This window comes from Falco punctatus (assembly GCF_963210335.1).
Source record: "Falco punctatus genome assembly, chromosome: 3".
In the NCBI taxonomy this organism is placed as follows: Eukaryota; Metazoa; Chordata; class Aves; order Falconiformes; family Falconidae; genus Falco; species Falco punctatus.
The window spans coordinates 111,416,363-111,435,195 of NC_137582.1; the positions used below are offsets into that span (position 1 = coordinate 111,416,363).

The 18,833-nt window shown below is 37.9% G+C and overlaps 1 protein-coding gene across 6 annotated transcripts in view; it reads right to left on the minus strand.

Annotated features, from left to right (window-relative positions):
* PRDM2 (PR/SET domain 2) overlaps positions 1–13,691 on the minus strand; it is an 81,386-nt gene extending 67,695 nt beyond the window's left edge. Inside the window, exons 1-2 of one of the 6 annotated variants that reach the window (XM_080380806.1) lie at positions 11,100–13,691; positions 3,422–3,495 (exon numbers count right to left, since the gene is read on the minus strand). In XM_080380806.1, coding sequence (XP_080236932.1) covers positions 3,422–3,430 — 9 coding nt within the window. In that variant the 5' untranslated portion in view covers positions 3,431–3,495; positions 11,100–13,691. The remainder of the gene's footprint in view (positions 1–3,421; positions 3,496–11,099) is intronic. The other 5 variants (XM_080380807.1, XM_080380809.1, XM_080380805.1 and 2 more) reach the window with 5 other exon arrangements.
* Positions 13,692–18,833: the final 5,142 nt, after the last annotated feature.

Consider the following 18,833-nt stretch of genomic DNA (forward strand, 5'->3'; position numbering starts at 1 on the left):
CTAAATGTAGCAACTTAAAATATTTTCCAGATCACAACTTGTCCTCAAGGAATGTCTGTCTACCAAAAAAAGAAATACTGTATTTCAATCACTTTTCCACCAACACAGAACAATCACATTCAAATTTATTTTTCTGTCTAACAATTCACCTCTTGATAAGGACAGCATACTGGTGCATTTCCTACAGCCAACTTTACATTTAACTGAAGACTTAATACAGTATTCTTCACTCACTCCCAGGCAGCAATTTTGAATACAAAAGCACTTGAAGTTTATTTCACTTTTAAGCTTCTTACTCTGAAGTTCATAAAAAATATTACATGGCTAGCATTCATATTAGCTGGGGTGAAGTGACTTAAGAGCAACGGCAAAAAAATTAGCTGAGGGCTGAAGGGGTTCCTTTAACTGAAACTATCTTTTCCTGGTTCATTGAATTCAGAATCCAGTGACTTTGACAGCACCTTTCACCACACTGATTAAGCAGTGTTTCACACCACTTTCAATATAATTGTACCTATGTACCAATTAGACTATAATGTTAAAAGCAGTATTTGAGCAGAGTAGAAACAGCACCTGCAACAAGATGTTTACAGATGATCAGAGATTAGGGTGAAAAGGAAAAAAAATAATCCTGAACTGTGTGAAGAATGACAAACAGTTAGTATCATGTTTTGGTGGAAATAAGACTAAGACAAACGAAAAGATAAAGGAAAGGATACCATTGAAGAGAGGGGGACACGGCAGGGAAGTTCGAAGAGGTAGTTGTGAAAAGGACATGAAGTGACTAAGGAAAACTGCTGACACAAACAGCCAGCTAGCATAAGAAAGGTAAACCAGAAGCAGGAACATCTCTGCTTGTCCAAGGACCTTGTGTGGCTACCCCTCTTTGCCACAATTTCACTGTGTGTGCTTGAAAATTAAAGGCATATCAGAAATATTTTAAATAATCATTGAAAAACTCAGAAGAAACAGGGGGAAGGAGCTTTAGTACAAGTGCAGGTGTAATTTGTTAACATATGCCTCACGATTTTTTTAAGTAACTGCCTGTGCAGTTTTCCAGGTAGCACACAACCTTCTTCCTACTCTATCTTAATGCAGTCTGAGATGCAATAAATGCTACCAATCAAAACCCCATGTTTGCATGGGTTTTTCAAAAATAAATTATTCAGCATATTCTGACAAAGTAGTTTACTATGTAAAGGAAGATGTCTTTTTAAAACAGATAGAGAATGCATACTGTCTATCCTGTGACAGCCATCTTCCAAGAAACCCCAAAATATTAATTTCAGCAACAGCAGTTTAGCAGTTTTTTGTTACTCCTCCTCCTGCTGCCTACAAGATGACCATATCAAAGGTTTTCCTTCACTACTTCAAGATTCCTATGGGATAAACAATAAAATATTTTTGTAAAACCAAATTAAGAATAGCCCAATTAGGTTCAGCGTCACTGAAGTCACATCAAAAGCAGAGATAAAGCAGAATGCAAGAAATGAGATAACAGAACACTTGAAAGATGTTTGGCATCATGCAAAAACATTTCTTATACAGACCTGGCACTACAACTTGTCAACAGTGAATGAAATGACAAGGGTGCTGCTAGAAAAAAACACCACAGGGTTGATGATAAATACACACTTGATATGAATGGTAGTTGAACAATAAAAAGCCATATGAGCTCTGTACACTCTGAAAACTAAATGTGAAAGCCAGAAACACCAAGGACTCTAAGCTATTGTAAGTATTCCCAGAGGCAGGGTCACCTCGTTATTTAATTGTAAGATGACATACATCACAGCACTGCATAAACAGTATTAGCAGTTCCAATAAGAAAGATTACTTTGTTCTCATACAGCACAGAAATCTTACTTAATTCTAGAAACAGATCAGGGGCGAGGGATCACAAGAACAGGACGCAGGGAGATATGGACACACAAACGAAACGGTAAGGCAACAGCCAATGATAACAATTACAGATCAGGATCTACAGCTTTCAGAATTTTAGCAGAATCCAAAGATTATCATAACGTCTAACGAAGCAGGATTGTTACTCAAGCAGACAGAGCAACTGTTCACTTCATGCCACTGAGCACATTCAAAACAAACCTCAGAGGTTAAAAAATGTAAAGTCTCAAGAGAAATAAATCATGAAGCAATAGATAACCAAGCTACCCCAAACTAGACTACTAATGCTTAAAAGTGTGCAAATGTAAATGTCATTTGCATTATACAGATGATAATTTATATTTGTGTATAGATATCATATAAATATGTATTTTAACAATACGTATTTCAAGGCTCTAATAAAGATTATATTTTGCTTTTCACTTTTAAAATATGCACATACATATTGAAATTTTTTTACTTTAAATCAAAGGAAAAAAGCAACAGGAAACATCCCACCAACCCATTTCACACTGTAATTACTTATATTACATATATACTTCTACAGCTTCAGTGAAAACATACTTCAGCAAGATGCTAACTGTATTCAATTCAAAACTGCTGAAGATCAAATAAGGGCATAAAGGGAAATAAAAGCACGCATTAGATGTAGGTATCAATAAAAAGAGTATACAAAGCATTTTACAAGACTGTGTACCGTGGTTGTTTTTGGCTAAGAAAGCTTCTGATCATAGCTGCCTTTTTTAGCCAATTAAAAATGGCATTCCTTCAGTTAATATCCTACATTCACACTCCCATGCCAAAGGGACATCATAAGACCATCCAAAGAGAGAAGCACTTATGAGAAAAGTTTAAGGCGACATACGCTTTTCCTGTAAGTATCTTTAAGTAATACAATTGTGCATGACAAACAACCAGATGGATAATTCCTACTTGGATAGACAAATGCAAAATAAAATCATGTACACCTGGCACTGATTAAAACAACACCCTCCAATCAGGATATTCTTGCATCGATATAGTAGAGTACCGCAGCACAAGAGAAATGCGCTTTCTTGGTCTTTTCATTTGATGCTAGGGAAATGCGTAGGGTTCCAGGAAAGTGTGAAACTTCCTGATCAATCAGTTTGTGTGACACATTGTTCACTGGACATTTGAAATGGCAAAGTGGTTAAAAAAAAAAAGGAAGTCTTCAATTTTCAAGCCACTTTTATAAGGAGCTGAGTTATTACCAAAAGCCTCAGGTTGAAATAGATTTTTCTGGAGAGGTGTTCTTATAAGAGGCGCCAGCAGTAATAACTTACATGTTGCTAAAGGGAATTCACACACAAAAAACTTAAATCCATGAAATAAAACAAATCTTGCAAGCATACACATTGTGGCAAGGAGGATTATGAAATTTAATCGCACTGAAGACTTTAAAGAACATTTCTTTTTTAGTGGATTATTTACTTTTCTTATTAATAATTAACTGTTCTAACACCTAGGTATTTTGATAAAGTCTTACTTTTATACTCACCTGATTCATTTTGAATTCCTGTTGTGTTCTGAAAAGATACACACAACAAAGAAACTCCTGTGATTACATGAGCCCTAAAAAGAAAAACAGACAATTGTAACACGTACCTACCTACAAGTTTACATTGAATTGAAAGTACACACAGACCTCTAGTTTCTCTTCCTAAAGCGTTTGGCACAAAGGAGCACAATGCTTTGTAAAAACATCTGCTCCAAGCTACAGTTTTGTTATTATAGCTCCGATGTATATATTTAATCGCAAGACAGATATCCGTCATTAATCTTTCTCCCAGTTCTAAATGATGATGCAGCAGAAATGAGCTCAAGTATGATTGTTTTTAAAAACAAGTTAGCTTGTTTGAGACTGAGTATTTTTAAGATCTCTAGCAGTCAGATCTCTTTAAAATTTAGTATCAAAGCATCATGAAAGACCTTAAGTGGTTTTCAAATTAACAAAATGCATGCATCTGAGTTTCCACTCTCCCATATCAGAAATAGGAAATCCTTTAAACTGAGCATTTTATTAACATATTTTATTACACTAATGCATTTGGCATTCTTGTTTAACAGAAGCCTGAGATTTCAAAATGTTTCAAACAAAAAAATCCTAGTTCAAGCAGTCATCAAATTTGGAAACTCATGACAACACAAAAGTTATCAGAATGATGCTATATCTGAGAGTCTAGACTAATCAACTCACTTTTTTTTTTTTTTAATACACACAAAAAAGCATTATTGCAAGTTACATTGGAAACTACCTTTCCTGGTGTCATCCAGAATTTCCAATAAATAAACACCCTTTTTGGGGGGTTAACCGGTGCCTAATCACTTAAAGCTCTTTATTCAAGTACTGCTATTTCTTCCCTGTCTTTGGTTTTCTTATTACAGCAATGAACCACTGGTTTTTTGCTAAGTACTTTGTATAAATACTAACATGTAATATAAACTACATTGAAGCAAAATATACTCCAAATAAATACTCAAAAAAAATTTCATATAATCCTTCACATCCTTGCACTGTAAGAATTCTTAATGCTGCGTAACAGTGAAAATACTTCCCAGTGTCATACAAATGTTGCATTGCTTAAGAAATTTGTAAGAAAAACAAAAACACCCTTGAAAAGGATATTTATGTTGTATACAGCCCTTCCAGGATTAACTCCTTTGGTTCTAATATTTCCCTATCACATGAGCATTTAGACCAAGAGCTGAAATGTTTGTATTTCAGTTCCACTTTTGCAACTTGTTCTGTGGGATTTAGTTTGCCAGCAAAGTCCAGCTACGGGATGAGGAGCTCCATCAGAACAGCTTTAAACATCTGAAGAAAAGCACTCCTTTTGGAATGTACTTTTACAACTTTCTAACTTATTTCAGTACATCTGCCAAATACAAATCAATTCCTAGGAATGATGCACTCCAAGCAATTAATTTCTAGAATTTCCTCTACTGAGAGAGAATATATGTGACACCAAGAAACTACCAAGCAGTCAGGAATGCTCCACGGGTTTCATTGCGAGTTACAGTCGCTCCTGAGACTGTTAAATCTTGCCATGACAGTAACGTCCCTTCGGCTCTACATTTCTCATGCACTAGCACACAGTTGTTTCTCATGCATCTTCCACACACCCTTTACTTCCCTCAGCCTTGATTTTCCTTCCTGACAAACATGATTTCTACTTCAGACATTTTTACACAAGTGCTTTAGGCAAATGGTTTCTGAAATTCGAGGCACAGACTGCCTGTCATCTGCTGAAAGTGGCCTTAGCACTTGGAAATGCTGATTAAGGAAAAGTAAAAACTGGAGTCAGTATAAACTTCTGTAGTAGAGGTGAGGCCGGAATAGCAGAAAAATCCAGTGCTCTTATTCATTGTTCATTGGGACAATACACACACAATGTCAATTTATACATGAAATGTTTTGGATAGCAAGAGAGGCATCAAAACATTTCCTAGTGTGAAAAACAACTTATTTTTAGCAACAAATGTCTTGGTTTTCCATACTTGGCTACAACACGAAAGACAACTATTCACATAAAGGCAACAAAAGCACAAACCTTTTATTGGCATGATTTTTAAGTGCACCCTGATGAGCTGCTATGGCTGTAGCATATGAGTGTAAGTGGTTATTGTCTCCAGCTGCCTATTTCTACCTTCTCTCCTCCCTCTCACTGAAGATTATCAGTCCCTCAATGACAAGGGCTTAACTGTTCACATAACCATTTTCTATCATGGTTCTGAAAAGTGATTTAGAAAACCTATCCTAAGAAATGCACATACCTTACACTGTGGTAAATGACAGTCATCTGAAGCATATATGTCATTTTCAACACTGGCTAAAAGAGGAAGGCATTTAGCCCAGAACTCTAGCTGTGTAAAGGCAATGAAGATTTAAAGCACTGTCTTACAGAAACAAACATCCAACACCATCACTACTAAACAAAGAATTTGAGAGACAGCAAGTAAATATCAATTAAGTGATGGGATGAAGGGATCAATCCTAAAGGAAAGTCCTGCCAAGCTGAGAAGTTCCTCTAAGCTGAGCTTTCTTACCAGAGTTGTTAAATAAATCTGTGAAAATTTTGAAAAGTCAAAACTTTTTTTTTCCTTTGTTTCATTTAAGTAGTAAAAATACAATAAAAGTGTATTTCACATACTAATTCAAAAGTATTTTGCTTAGAATTAAAATTGTTTTCAAAGAATTTTGAAAACAAAAACTAAGCCTGGTATTTTCACAAATTTTATAAATGCTTTATTCAGCTTTTACAGAACTGGCTATATCCAAACCTCTCAAGGGTATTTCTTCAGAGAAAATGACAAATTTTAACATATTGATGTCCTTAAACATTCACATAACACAGCTTAGTTAGATTCCTAACAGACGGCACATTACTCTATACTCTTTCAGCTACAAGCAACCAGAGAAACCAGTTGACCATAAAATGCAGTTACATGAGAAATTAAGCTACAGTAAACCAAAAGCTTCAACTATTTATAAAGCTATTAGCTTAAAACATACATTTAATCTTAGAATTTTATTCCTGCAGTTCTGACAAGTTACATGTATGAACTCTCTAACTGAAAAAATGCCTGAAAATATTTCCCCATTTTTCCTTTCTCCATGTTACCTGTTTTATTAACAATGAACTCAACTATATGGAAAGCAAGATTAATTGCACTGGGCAGGGGGACAGGGATGATGATGGGGCATGGGGGACACACAACTGTACACAGACTTACATACAGTCACTAGCTTTCTTTCTGCCTAAATGAAACCTTGGAAAGACAAGGTACCCGTAACACTAGATTTGGGGTTTAACTTTTAGTACACAAAGTTCAACAAAACCAAGAAAATATTAAACAAATTCTCAACTGCTGCACAAATATTAGTTCCCTGTATGATCAATGACTACCAACACTGTACTTACTCTTGTCACTGCAAGCACAAACAAGCTTTCACTTCCTACATTAACGACTTTCTTAGCTACACACACAGTGAAGTCCAATGCAAGTTTTTCCAGGAAAGCCCCGAAGAAAATGATACTGCTCTGATTTGTCATTAGGGGAATTGTGATATATTAATTTAAAAGAAGTGATAATGACCACATTAAATCAGTTTTAAGGTTAGCAACAGTCTACAACAGTGTTAGTACTTTGAAAAAGTCACATCAGAAGCTCCATCAAAATAGAGGCACCAACTATTTCAATTCAACCTTTCCTCAAAACTCAAGAACATCCAGCTGCATCTATCGAAGACCCCAATATTGTTAATTACATCTACCACAGTAAACTCTGAAGATTCACTGAAGTCCCTAAGAAAAGATAAAGGTTCTATGCCAAACATGACGCACACTCACCAGTACAGTAACCTGAATTTTAATTGATTTCCAGAAAACATTGCCAAGCCATATTTATTTCAAACCACTACCTACCACTGTTTATCTTGTGAGTACAAAAATACTATGTACTTTCTCAAACCATTAAAGCATCTAGGAAACAAACACATGAGAAGATGACGTACTGCATCATATAATCTTAAAGAGTTTCAGAAAAGTATATTTAGAAAGGCTCACTGTTAGGCAACAAATAATATTTATTTGGATAGGAATATACAAGGCATTCATATTTACAGCAACACTGTAGTCATGTTAAAATTAAATGCTTGAAACAAAAAATATTTTTACCTTATTTCTGAATTCTACACTTAATTTTAAATATTCCTTTACAAAAAATACAAGTTACTGGGAATAAAGTTCGCAAACAAGAGCAAGTAATTTTGTACAAAACCAATATTACAGATGATCTTTTTCAAGCTGATTCAAATGGTACTTCTAGTATGCATTCCCAGGTTTTACTGAATAGTCTATCTTCTGGTTTTATAAGCCACATTTATCGCTTCTGTACGTGGGGAGTTTTGGTTTGTGGTTTTTTAAATTCCAGAAGCAAAACTTACGTTGGAAGAGAATGTTGCTTCCAATTCAGAGAAAAGAAAAACCAGGTATAAGACTATCAATCCTATTTTGGAAGCTAAAAACGGGACATGCATTATGTTACTGCTCTGATGAAAACATGTTCATTACAGAACAAAACCTGAAAGTCTCAAGTCTGCTTTCCTAATGACCACGGTTTCAGGCAGGGATACTGCAGTACTATTTTTTGTTTATTTTTTAGTTGAAGCACATGATATTAATTTTTTTAACATCAGGATATTTACATTTTTTCAGTTCAATACTGAAATACTCTAACCCACAAAATTTCCAAGTATTAGGTGAAACAAAGCTTACAAAATAAAATTAAGTTCATGTTAACTCTGAAATAGTAAAATAAGTATTTGATAGAAACAAGAAGCACTAGCTATGGGCATTTAGTTGCACATACATTTTCAGTTACTCAAGACTGCTAGAATAATAATGGAGAAAAAAAATGGGCAAACAATGATTTTCTGAACACCAAAATCTTCCATTAAGAAAACAAGGCTTTGCTTACTGCCATGTAACCAAAATAAACTGTTACACCTTAGAAAAGTTTATTCAGATAACCAAGAAACCACCAACACAAAAATAAAACCCAAGTTTATTAATTAAACAGCAAGTAGTCAGAAGTCAACAAAAAATAGCAAGTCTCTAACAACTGCAAATATACAGAAGTACCATTCCAATCTTCACACATAAGTACATTTTTAATTCTACTTGCACAGACAGTAAATGCAAATGAAAAATTGCTCAGAGAAGTATATTGCTGATTTCCTACTACGTGAAGAAGTCCTATCAGTCATTTCTTTTTACAATGCAGGACTCAGTCTCCCACTTTTGACTACAGGCATGTCTGATACAGAGGCAGAGAAGAAATAATACAATCAGAGAAAAAACAGCGGTAAAAGAAATTATTTCGGGGGGGGGGAGTCACTAAGTATCAGGATAGTATCTGCACTTTCACATGCTAACAAGTTCAACAGCAAATATACTGCAGTACTTTAAAAACGTATGCCAATGCAGATATCCAGTATTTATGAACTCCAGCTGTTTATAAATCCCTGATTAAAAAAAATACAACTGGCAGTCTCCAGTCTCCACCAGTAAGCAAGTGACTCATGATGATCAAGGTACTATTGCTGTAAGCCATAGACTAATTTATTGGGTTTTTTTCTAGTTGAGATCCTCATTTCAGAGGTCTTGCAGGCACACTGCAAATAAACTGTCACTGGATACCAATGATACAGAAGTTACCACACTGATCACTACTAAACCTCTCTGAACTTCTGTTTTCAACAGCCAGCCGCCTAGTAAGTAACAATATTGAGAAGTCCTTTTTATATACCATTACTTGTTTACCCCTAAGGATCAAGGCTTTTAAGCAAAACAGTGAAATGGGGACATCACTGCATTTGGAGGATGGACTTCAAGAGCCATTTTAGTTTTTACAGAAAAACAATTGCTCGCTTTGACTTTCTGCTTTACTTCCCTGCCATTTTCAAGCAAATATTCAAGTAGAAAAATAAGGGCGAGTTACACAAATGTACGTAAGTATACTTCAGCGTCCTTCCCCCATCTTCCATGCCACTCTGGCAGGCTGTTCTTCAGATCTCCATACATACACTAAACAGGCATCAATTCAGGAACCTCCCAACACCTTACTCATCATAGCATTTCTACCCAAGATATTTTACCCAGAATGATGATTTGTCTTTTATTTAACGTAACTAGGGTTTTACTATAGGTGAAATTTCGCCTCACTTTTATGGTCTATGCCAGGCAGACAGGCTGGTGAGACACTGCTGCCCTCACCAATCTGCATTCCTTTAAAACCAAGAGGTACTACTACTACCTGGTTCTTGTTGCTGTCTCTGCAAGTGCAGTAGTTGTTTCGTTTGTTAAAAGTTACTCCCCTCATCTACCAATGATGCAGTTCTCTGTCTGCAGAGTGCCCATGCTATCACTGATTCACAGTCACGTTTCAACCGCTGGAAGAGTGGAGGCCTGTCTATAACACGGAGAGCATTTCTGAATTAACGGGCACATCATTTTTATTAGAATGCGGCAAGTGTCAAAAGGCAGCAACATAGTAATTACATACTACACTGCTGTACATCTCCAGTCCTCCTAATCTACTTAGTATGTGTGAATAAACTGAAAAAGACTTTTGCATCCAAGTAACACGCCCAAAGTCAAGAGCACAGACTGGGAACAGCAAACCCGAGTATCACAGAGATGCAAGCAGCCCTGTTGTTTCCAAGAGCTGCCCACTGTTGATTACTCAAACGGAACATAAAAAAAAAATACTTCTCTTCCACCGAATCATCAGATAGCAGGTGCAAACCACATCACCTTCCCTTCCTTCCTCAGCAGCTGAGAACAATTTGAAGTTTTCTTTACTAGCACAAAATGGAAATTTTGCGGCTTCATATGAATTTGAAACCACTGCAAACTTTATACTAGACTTCAGCTACGTGCTGGCACATGAGCCATCAGTGCCACTACACATGCTGCACTGGCTCCAGACACGCACGTACTTGAAGACACTTCTCGAGTGGTCCTAAACACATGTTCTCCTGCTCACCCCAAACATACGTCCCCACGCTACCACTGCGCCATCATGAAGAAACCTCTGATTTCCATGACACAGCCTAGGAAGGACGTTCCCCGTGAGGAAACCAACCCTGACATGCCCCCCTGCGAGGCACCCTGCCGCCAGCCCTCGGGCGCGCAGCTCGCCCACACGCCGGCGGGAACACGGCAGCGCGTGGCACCAGCGGGCTGCGCGTTACCCACCGGCGGGAACACGGCAGCGCGTCCCACCGGCGGGCTGGCCACGGCCGCAGGGTTCCACTTCACCGGCTGACGCCTCCCGGGCAGCGCCTGCCAGACAAACACCTGGGAAAGCTGCACGCTCCGCCGAACGGCCCCTGCGGCCCCCCAGAGCGCCCCTCTCCCTCAGGCTCCCGCGGCTTCGCGCTCCCTCCTCGCACCTGCGGCCGCCACCTTCCCGTGGGCACCACGGGCGGCTCCACCCCGAAGGAGGCTGCTCTGCGGGCCGGGCCGCCGCCGCCGTCCCCTCCTCCCGCGCCGGGCCCCCTGGCAGCCGCGCCCCCGGCTCTGCCCACCGCCCCACGGCCCGGCCCGCCCTCCGGCGCGGCGGCTGCCGCGGGCAGCACACGGCGAGACCCGCCGCCTCCTCCTCCTCACCTGCGCCGCTGCCGCCTGCGGCCCGGCTGGGAGCGGCGCGGAGCGGCCTCAGCTCCGGCACCGTTCGGGCGCCATTTTGTCTCCAGCCTCGGAAGTGACGTTGGGGGGAGGCCAGCGGGCAGGTCCCCCCGCCGCGGGACCCCCTCCAGAGCGGGGCCGCCCCCCGCCCCGCCGCTTCACGCCCGGTGTTGCCCCGAGCCCCCCTCAGCCCATCCCGCCTGCCGGAGCCGGCCCCTGCACCGCGGCCTTCAGCCACCGCCCTCATCCCAGACAATGAGCTGTGCAGACGAGCAGGTTCTCTTTCCCTATTTATTTAATTTTTCCCCGTCTGTTTTTCTTATTTTCGTAGTCACGCAGCTCCTCAGGGAGGTGGTTTTATCGCCGGTGACTGAAAACGTACAATAAAACCGGCAGCTGAGGGGAAATTACTTGACGACCTGGAGGGGAAGAGCCTGGCTGGCCCCTGGGGCTGTTTCCCGGGCTGGCACTGGCGGCTCAGACCCGTTTGTGCTGTCCCATGCAAACCGAACCGCACTGTAATTCCTGAGCAAGTACCTGAGAGGAAAAAAAAAAACAAACCAACCACGAAACACAGGCACCTCCTGGGGGATATTTGTGTTTGTGTTGCAAGGCGTAACAGTGTCTCCCTTTCTTTAATTTGTAGAGCAAAATAATTTTCTCTCACTTGAGTTTTGTATGTGTAATACTCTGAAGGAGATGTAATCCTCCTGGACTACGATTTTTTGATTTTTTTTTTTTTTTTTTTAACAGGGAAATGTTAAGAATTTGTCATTTTTCCTCAGAGGAAAACACCCTGACTGAAACTCATGGATGCAAGGCATTAATACAGTTATAGATTAAAGGTCTAAAGTTCAGAAATATTTTTCATTTCTTTATTTGGTTTTCATGTTCATTGTGCATGTACACCAAGGAGTAACATTAAAGCTTATCGATAACCTTGGGCACCCAAAGTACACACAATAGTACCAGGGCAGAGGAATCCCGTTCCATGAAGCTATCCTCAGCAAGTAACCAACCAAACCACCTGGCTACCCACTGTCGTCAAACTGAAGCTTTTTAAAACATTCTACCATATTTCCAACAAACATAACTACAAAGATAGCCTTTCAAGCAAGGAAAACGCACACTCTGAAGCTACAGTTGAATACCTCTGTGGTAGTGCTTAACTCTGCCAAGCAACAGCAGACTGAAAACCAACATGACTCAGTGGTCTTCACCACTGGAATACTCACTTTATATTTTAAAGTTTTGCTTCGGTATACCAAAATCAGCTTTGAAACTTCTGATTTTAACAGTAACAAGTCCTCATATTTATATGTTTAAACTACTTAAACTTATTAGGCTAGATTAATTTATTTATGATTTAACTGTATCATTTAATTTTATAAGTAGACTAATTATACCTGTGTAAGTTTGGGGCTATTTAAAAAAGAAACAAGGCTCCATTTGACATGTTAGAGCCTTATAACAGAGAAAAAGAAAACAGAACAAATTATAACACTCCTTTACCTAACATATTTATAGCTGTAGAAAAAGTTTCCAAGAGCACTCAAAACACATCTCTTTTTAAAAACATAAATTAGCCTATTGCCTTACGTTAGCTCCCCCTTGTATATTCTAGAGGTGGTGTTTCTGAGGTTGTAAACGAGACACAGTAGGTGTGAACAAGGTAACCCAAAAATTTCTAGCACTAGCTGTGAAACACAGATACTTTTAACACTTCCTTTGAACTGAGTTTTATTTTGCTGTGGTGTTTGGTTCCATCCCCCAAGTTAAATACTACAGTATTAATGTTTACTCACTCATTTAAGACTAAAAGCAGTAAAGGCTTTTGATCAGGTACTGATACTACATATTTATTCCTTCCTGGTCAAGGCTGTAGTAGTTCTTCAGACACTTAATTTGAAGACTCACCCTGCTACTGATTGGAAGATGTCCCTTTAAAAGTCATGGTGGAAGGCTACAGTGATTTTAGGCTGAGTATTAGAGTCACTTTCAGTGAGGTTGGGTTTTTTTTTCTTTTTCTTTCCTATTTTTTTTCTCTACGTTTTGTGGTTTTTGGGGTTGTTTGGGTTTTGTTTTGGGTTTTTTTAACAGTTTTTGCCTGGCTTTTTGTACTGATAGAGTAGGAATGGTATATAGCTGAAATTATTTTCTTGTTTTAATTGAAGATTTTTTAAAGATATTTTGATATATTTTTTACATGAATGTTTTTTTAAATAGCTTTTTAATGGATAGGGTTTAAGCCTTAAATTATTTTGACTCACTCAGAAGCATAATTTTGTTTCTTATTGTGTAGAAATACAATGCTAAACAAATCTGAAATTATTTATCTCTGTATAATCAATTGTGAAAGTTACCTAGTCCTGTGTTGTTTTTAACACTTACTACTTACTCTGTTAGCTGTTTTTTTGTCATACTCTTATTATGTTGTAGATAAAGAAAGAATACCTGAAAAGTAGGCATAGTATTTTCTCAGATGACTCATTCCAATTGTTTGGGTTTGTGCATGTAATTGCTAATAATATATAATTTCATGATAACAAAAGCTAATACATTTGAAAAAGTTCTTGATAAAGTTCGTAGTTTTTTGGAAGGCTTATATTATAAAAGTTAGAAGACTTTTTGAATCCTAAGACAATCTATGTTATTTAGACTTTTAAAATTTTTTGTCTGTTAGCTAATAAGACTTAATCAGAAGAGAGTAAGTTGAAACAAAGATCCTAAATATTGAACAGTTTGCTAATCACTCTCTAAGACAGGCTAGGTTTTTAGATTGATTTACATTTATTTACAAACTAAGGAATTCAGAATTGCAGGTGTTTTAAAGAAGTATGAATTTCAGTCAGAATTTTCAGTGTAGAAAACAGTAATACTCTAAATATTGTGTGAAATGTAGCTGTGTATGACTACAAAAAGTAGGAAAAACTTGTCTAGTGCTGTCAATTTATCAGTAATTTTGGTAACTAACAATTTTAACATTCTTATCAGAATGAGCTCAGTCTAGTCCTTGTCTTCCCATAGTATTTCCTAAGCCGTTTGCTTAACTGTGTCAGCTGTTTGGTAGCAAATATACTGTTGTATCTGTGTCTTATGTATTTCCATTTTTGTCCAGATGGATGCACGGTCTCTTCTAGGCTTGATATTTGGATTTTTTAGCTTGCAACATCCTCAAAGGTTTTTCAAAGAATAAAAGGGTACTCAATGCCTTAAGTCACTTCTGACCAAGAAACTTCCTTTTAAATTGTAGGCATTGCTACTATAGGCATAGTAAAAGGTTCTCATTTAATACTGCTTAGTACAGCATTTCCATCTATGTCTTACAGCAGGTTCTTTTTATTTCCAAAATTCAGGATGACAGAAGTAATATGAAGAAAAGATAAAGCATGAAAGAAAAGTGAGCAGAAAGAGGTATCGTACTTCCATCTGCTAGCAATCCTATCAAAAGCTTCCAAAATACTGTATTGAGTGTGTCTGCCCACAACCCAGCCCCTGCATTACAATGATGAATTAATAATAAAAATCTGAATGTTAACAAACCCATTAACAATGCTCTAGCTCTCTTTAGGGTAAAGTTGAGAATGTCTGTGATGTTTACTAGTTTGTGGCTGTAACAGTCAGTGCTAACCTGACAGTTAGTGCAGGAACTTCCACTGCACAGAATAGAATAAACAAACACACAAGGGATGCAAATAAGCCAAACTGCAAATACAGCAGTATCTATGTCAAATGCTTGGTGAATCTTTTATAAGGGTATCCTTGAATAATATGTTGTGTGTGATAATAAATCACTTTGAAAATATACACTTTGCTTTTACAATTGCTTGAAATAACTTGAGTGTTGTTAAGCTGTCTAAAAGCAATTCTGGTATCTTTAGCTGTCACTGGGTCTCATTAAACTAAAAGAGTGTTGATAACAGGAAGTAAAATTGCTTTGTACAATCCTTGTAGTGTTCATGCAGCGACTTGAACTAAATGCTATGATCATCTTCACCAGTTTCCACTGTCTTTTAATACAGAAGAGTAGGGAGTAATGGGGTATCCACAAACAGAAACTTTTACTTTGTGTGAAAGACCTCAAGATCTGAAGAAACTTGAGGCATAAGGCATGGTTTGTCAGCTCAGTATTACATATATTGAACTGCGGGGGTTCCAATTATTCTACCTTAGGGGTCTCACTGGTAGTTTTGCAGCCTGTGTATTTTCTGATTTATCCCATCACTCTTGCTCTAAACAGCTGAGCTTTGCTCAAGTGTTACTGGACACCATTGTTTTCCAACTAGCTGTCACCTAACTAGGTTCCATATGTTTAGCCTGCATGCTTTGAGTGAGTGAAATAACTGTGTACCTTCAGCACAGTTTTCCCCATATACTTCAAATGTAGTGGGACCCATAACCTTATGGTCAAGTATGTTTTCCCCTGTTTTCTTGTTAATAATCAAAATCATTTATAGTTTTCTGTGCTGCTGTGGTCCAGTTAATATATAGTTCTTAAAAGTGAAAAGTGGACCAGAGAGACACTGCTGTTTAATGCCCTTTCTTTTAAAAAAATGCAAGAGCTATGTGAAGTAGTTGAATCTGGCAGATGCCCTTTTGATTAAAAATGTATTTCTTTCATTAATAACTGCTGCTTTTCACAGATAGACTGTTAGGTGTTATTTCAATACCTCACTTGAAACAAAACACTACCAAAGGGAAAACTTGGATGTGGCTCACTCCTGTTTTGCTGTAAGGCTGGTTTTGCATCTGAGAGGAAACTGAGAATCTGTGTAGTATAGACAAAGTATTTTTTTAAAGCTATAGTAGAATCTAACAGACAGAATCTTTGTCAAATTTCAAAGCTGCACTTCTTTCTGGAAATCATTAGTGTATCTCAACTGTGATAACCAAAGTACCGACACAAATTATTCTTCTTATGTGGATAAAGGGATTTGTAGTTCAGGAGTGTCATTGTATGCTTATTTGCAAAAGGTGAGAAAGGATGTAGAGGAGTGAAATACTGGTTTATCTCTGAGCTGGGATTAATATTGCTAGTTTGGAGTCATTAAGGTAGAAACTCATGCTACTTATAAATATTTTACTATGTCACTCTTGATGCAGAAGTCTTCCATGTATGAATCCTAGGGCTCTCTAGCTGTTCATGTAAATTAATCCACTACCTCTTGATCATAGGCTGTGGAATGTAAAACTTTTCCATTTTAAAGAACAGATAACTTCTGTCCAAGACTGAATAGACATGCTTCACTTGAATGTTGCCTTCTCCAGAATGTGACAGCTGCTGAGGTCTTCAGCCCATCAGGTAAATTATGTAGGACTTGGTAGCCATTACCCGAGTACTACTCCTACTAACTGGCTAAAATTAATCTGTGTTAATTACACCAACAGTGACACAGAAATAAAGATAAGGTCCATTTAAAGTTAGATGAAATTTAAAGTTATCAACTGACATTGGATGGTATCCATTGCAAACTACAGCACATTTTAGGACTGCCTTTGTAAACAGATTCAAACACTACAGGATTGGGTCCAGAAAATGGATGACCACGAGCTTCTTAGCTGAAGTAATCACTTAAGTTTAAGTTAAACACAAGAAATATTTATGTTGAGAGAAGATGTTGGCAATACTTTGTGGGAGGGAAAGTATGAATAATGCTTAACTATTGTTTTGGCTACCTACTACTTGTTTAGTGTCAAGCTGGCTCTGAGGATGAAATAGTGCTGAGTATGGAGAAAGCATCAGGTTGTCTGTACTGTTGCTTCTTTCAACTTCTAGCAACTGATCAACAAAAAACCACTTGAGGTGCTGTATAGATGGTGTATGCATACTCTGAAACAGATCTGTAACTTCGGGTTTTTTGGAAGCATTTAAAATAAATGAGGCTTGATGGCTAGGAGGCAATATGTAATAATCTGAAGCTTTTCTGTTATGAACATGTTCATTTTTCTTGTAAAAATGCCTTCAGTAATTCTTGCCACTAGCTGGTGCTAGGATACAGTTTATTGAGTGTGCAGTCATGGTGCATCTCCATTATTAGGCTGCAGTGAAGAGTCTTTCATTTTAGTATTCTGCTTGTGTATTTCTTTATACATTGCTTCTTGTCAGGTGTAGCAAATCTTAAAACCATTCTTGTTCTTGCTTAGTTTTCTGCATGAAATGCAAGTGTGCTTTACTTTCTCAGGTACTTCTATTACTTTCCACTCAGGCAATTAAGCATGCATATTGTGGAAGTAAGCTAATTATTAATCATGACAAAGTGAGATAGAAAAAGTGATCGGAAAACTCCTGTTTTCAAGAAGTAACTTCATGATTATGAGTTAAAGATTTAAGTTCAGCACTTCTAGGTTCAAATGAACAGATGGCAGGGATTGCCTCCCTGAGTTGTGGTTAAAATATTAATGAGATGATGAAAGCATAGACTACTGTTGTCTCATACAAAGAGACAGATTTTAGCGCCAGGAGCAGCTTCCTCCAGACTAAGTCCAGCTCTGGATTACAGAGGTAACTTTATGCACCAAATTACACTATGCAAGTTATTTCACTACTTCACTAATAAAGCCAAAGGCTGCTTGTTAAAAACGTAAGCTGCATTTTATTATACAACTTACCTTTAAGAGCTGGGGTTTGGGTCAAAATATCTTGTACCACCAAATTCTAAAGCTCTATCTAAATTGTGAGACTTGGACTTTTCTCAATTCTCTTTGTATAAATAGTTTGTATGGGATTAGGCAGGAAAACAGTTCTGCAACTGACTGTCCCTTATTTCTCAGCAAATTGCATCCATGCTAAGTGCACAGGAGAGGACATTGCTTCAAGAAGGAAGCTAGCATGTGTTATGCTATGCTCAATCGTTACTGCTTATTCAACTCCTGTGGTTTTTTTGCAAAATGGTAGATTGGAATGTCAGCTTTTCCTCATTTCCTGTCTCTTTTCCCTTGAGTACACCTGCTGAACCTGCTAATTCCTTCCTTGTTTCCTGCATAGGATGAATCAAAAATGTCATGAGGCAAAATATTCATGATACTCTAGATGAATGTGTTAAGGATAACATGGTTGATAAAAGCAGGAAATGGAGTTGCTTCCCAGCTCAAATGAGACATAGAGTACTAATTTCCTAAGACAAACATCAGTACATTTAAAATTGCCTTGTTAGAAAATGTTTAGTCATTCCGGAGGGAGGGAGGAAGGAAGTGTTTTAATAAGGATTTAGGTTCATCCATTTCTAGTCAATGATTTAACTCAGTTGCTGGTCAGTATTGCCTTAAGCTGTTACCACCTGGCAGTCTTATTGTGGGGAAAAACTATTTAAAGGGCTTATGTAGTACAGAGAAAACAATTTTCTTAAAACATCAGTAGCTTCCTGTTCTGCATAGCAGAAAGAATAAAGAGGCGTTCTCTGAAGGACAGATTCTTTCTGCCATTTTCCCCCCTAAAAAACTAGAGGGAGCTTCTGTTTTTATCCAGGTTTTATTGGAATTGTTGCTGCGTTGCATCAGTATCGCTCTTACTGTGCTCCCTTTCCTATTGGAAGATAAGGTTGCAGTTACTTTCTGTTACTGCAGTGTCTTCCTATCTTACCTTCTGTTAGGAAGACTAAACCTGGATTATACCAGTGTTGCTGTACCATTTCAGAAGAAAAACAGTCCAGATCTAAATTAGATGCAGAGCACAAACAATTCAAGTTTACCTGATAGAACTGCATTATAATTAATGAT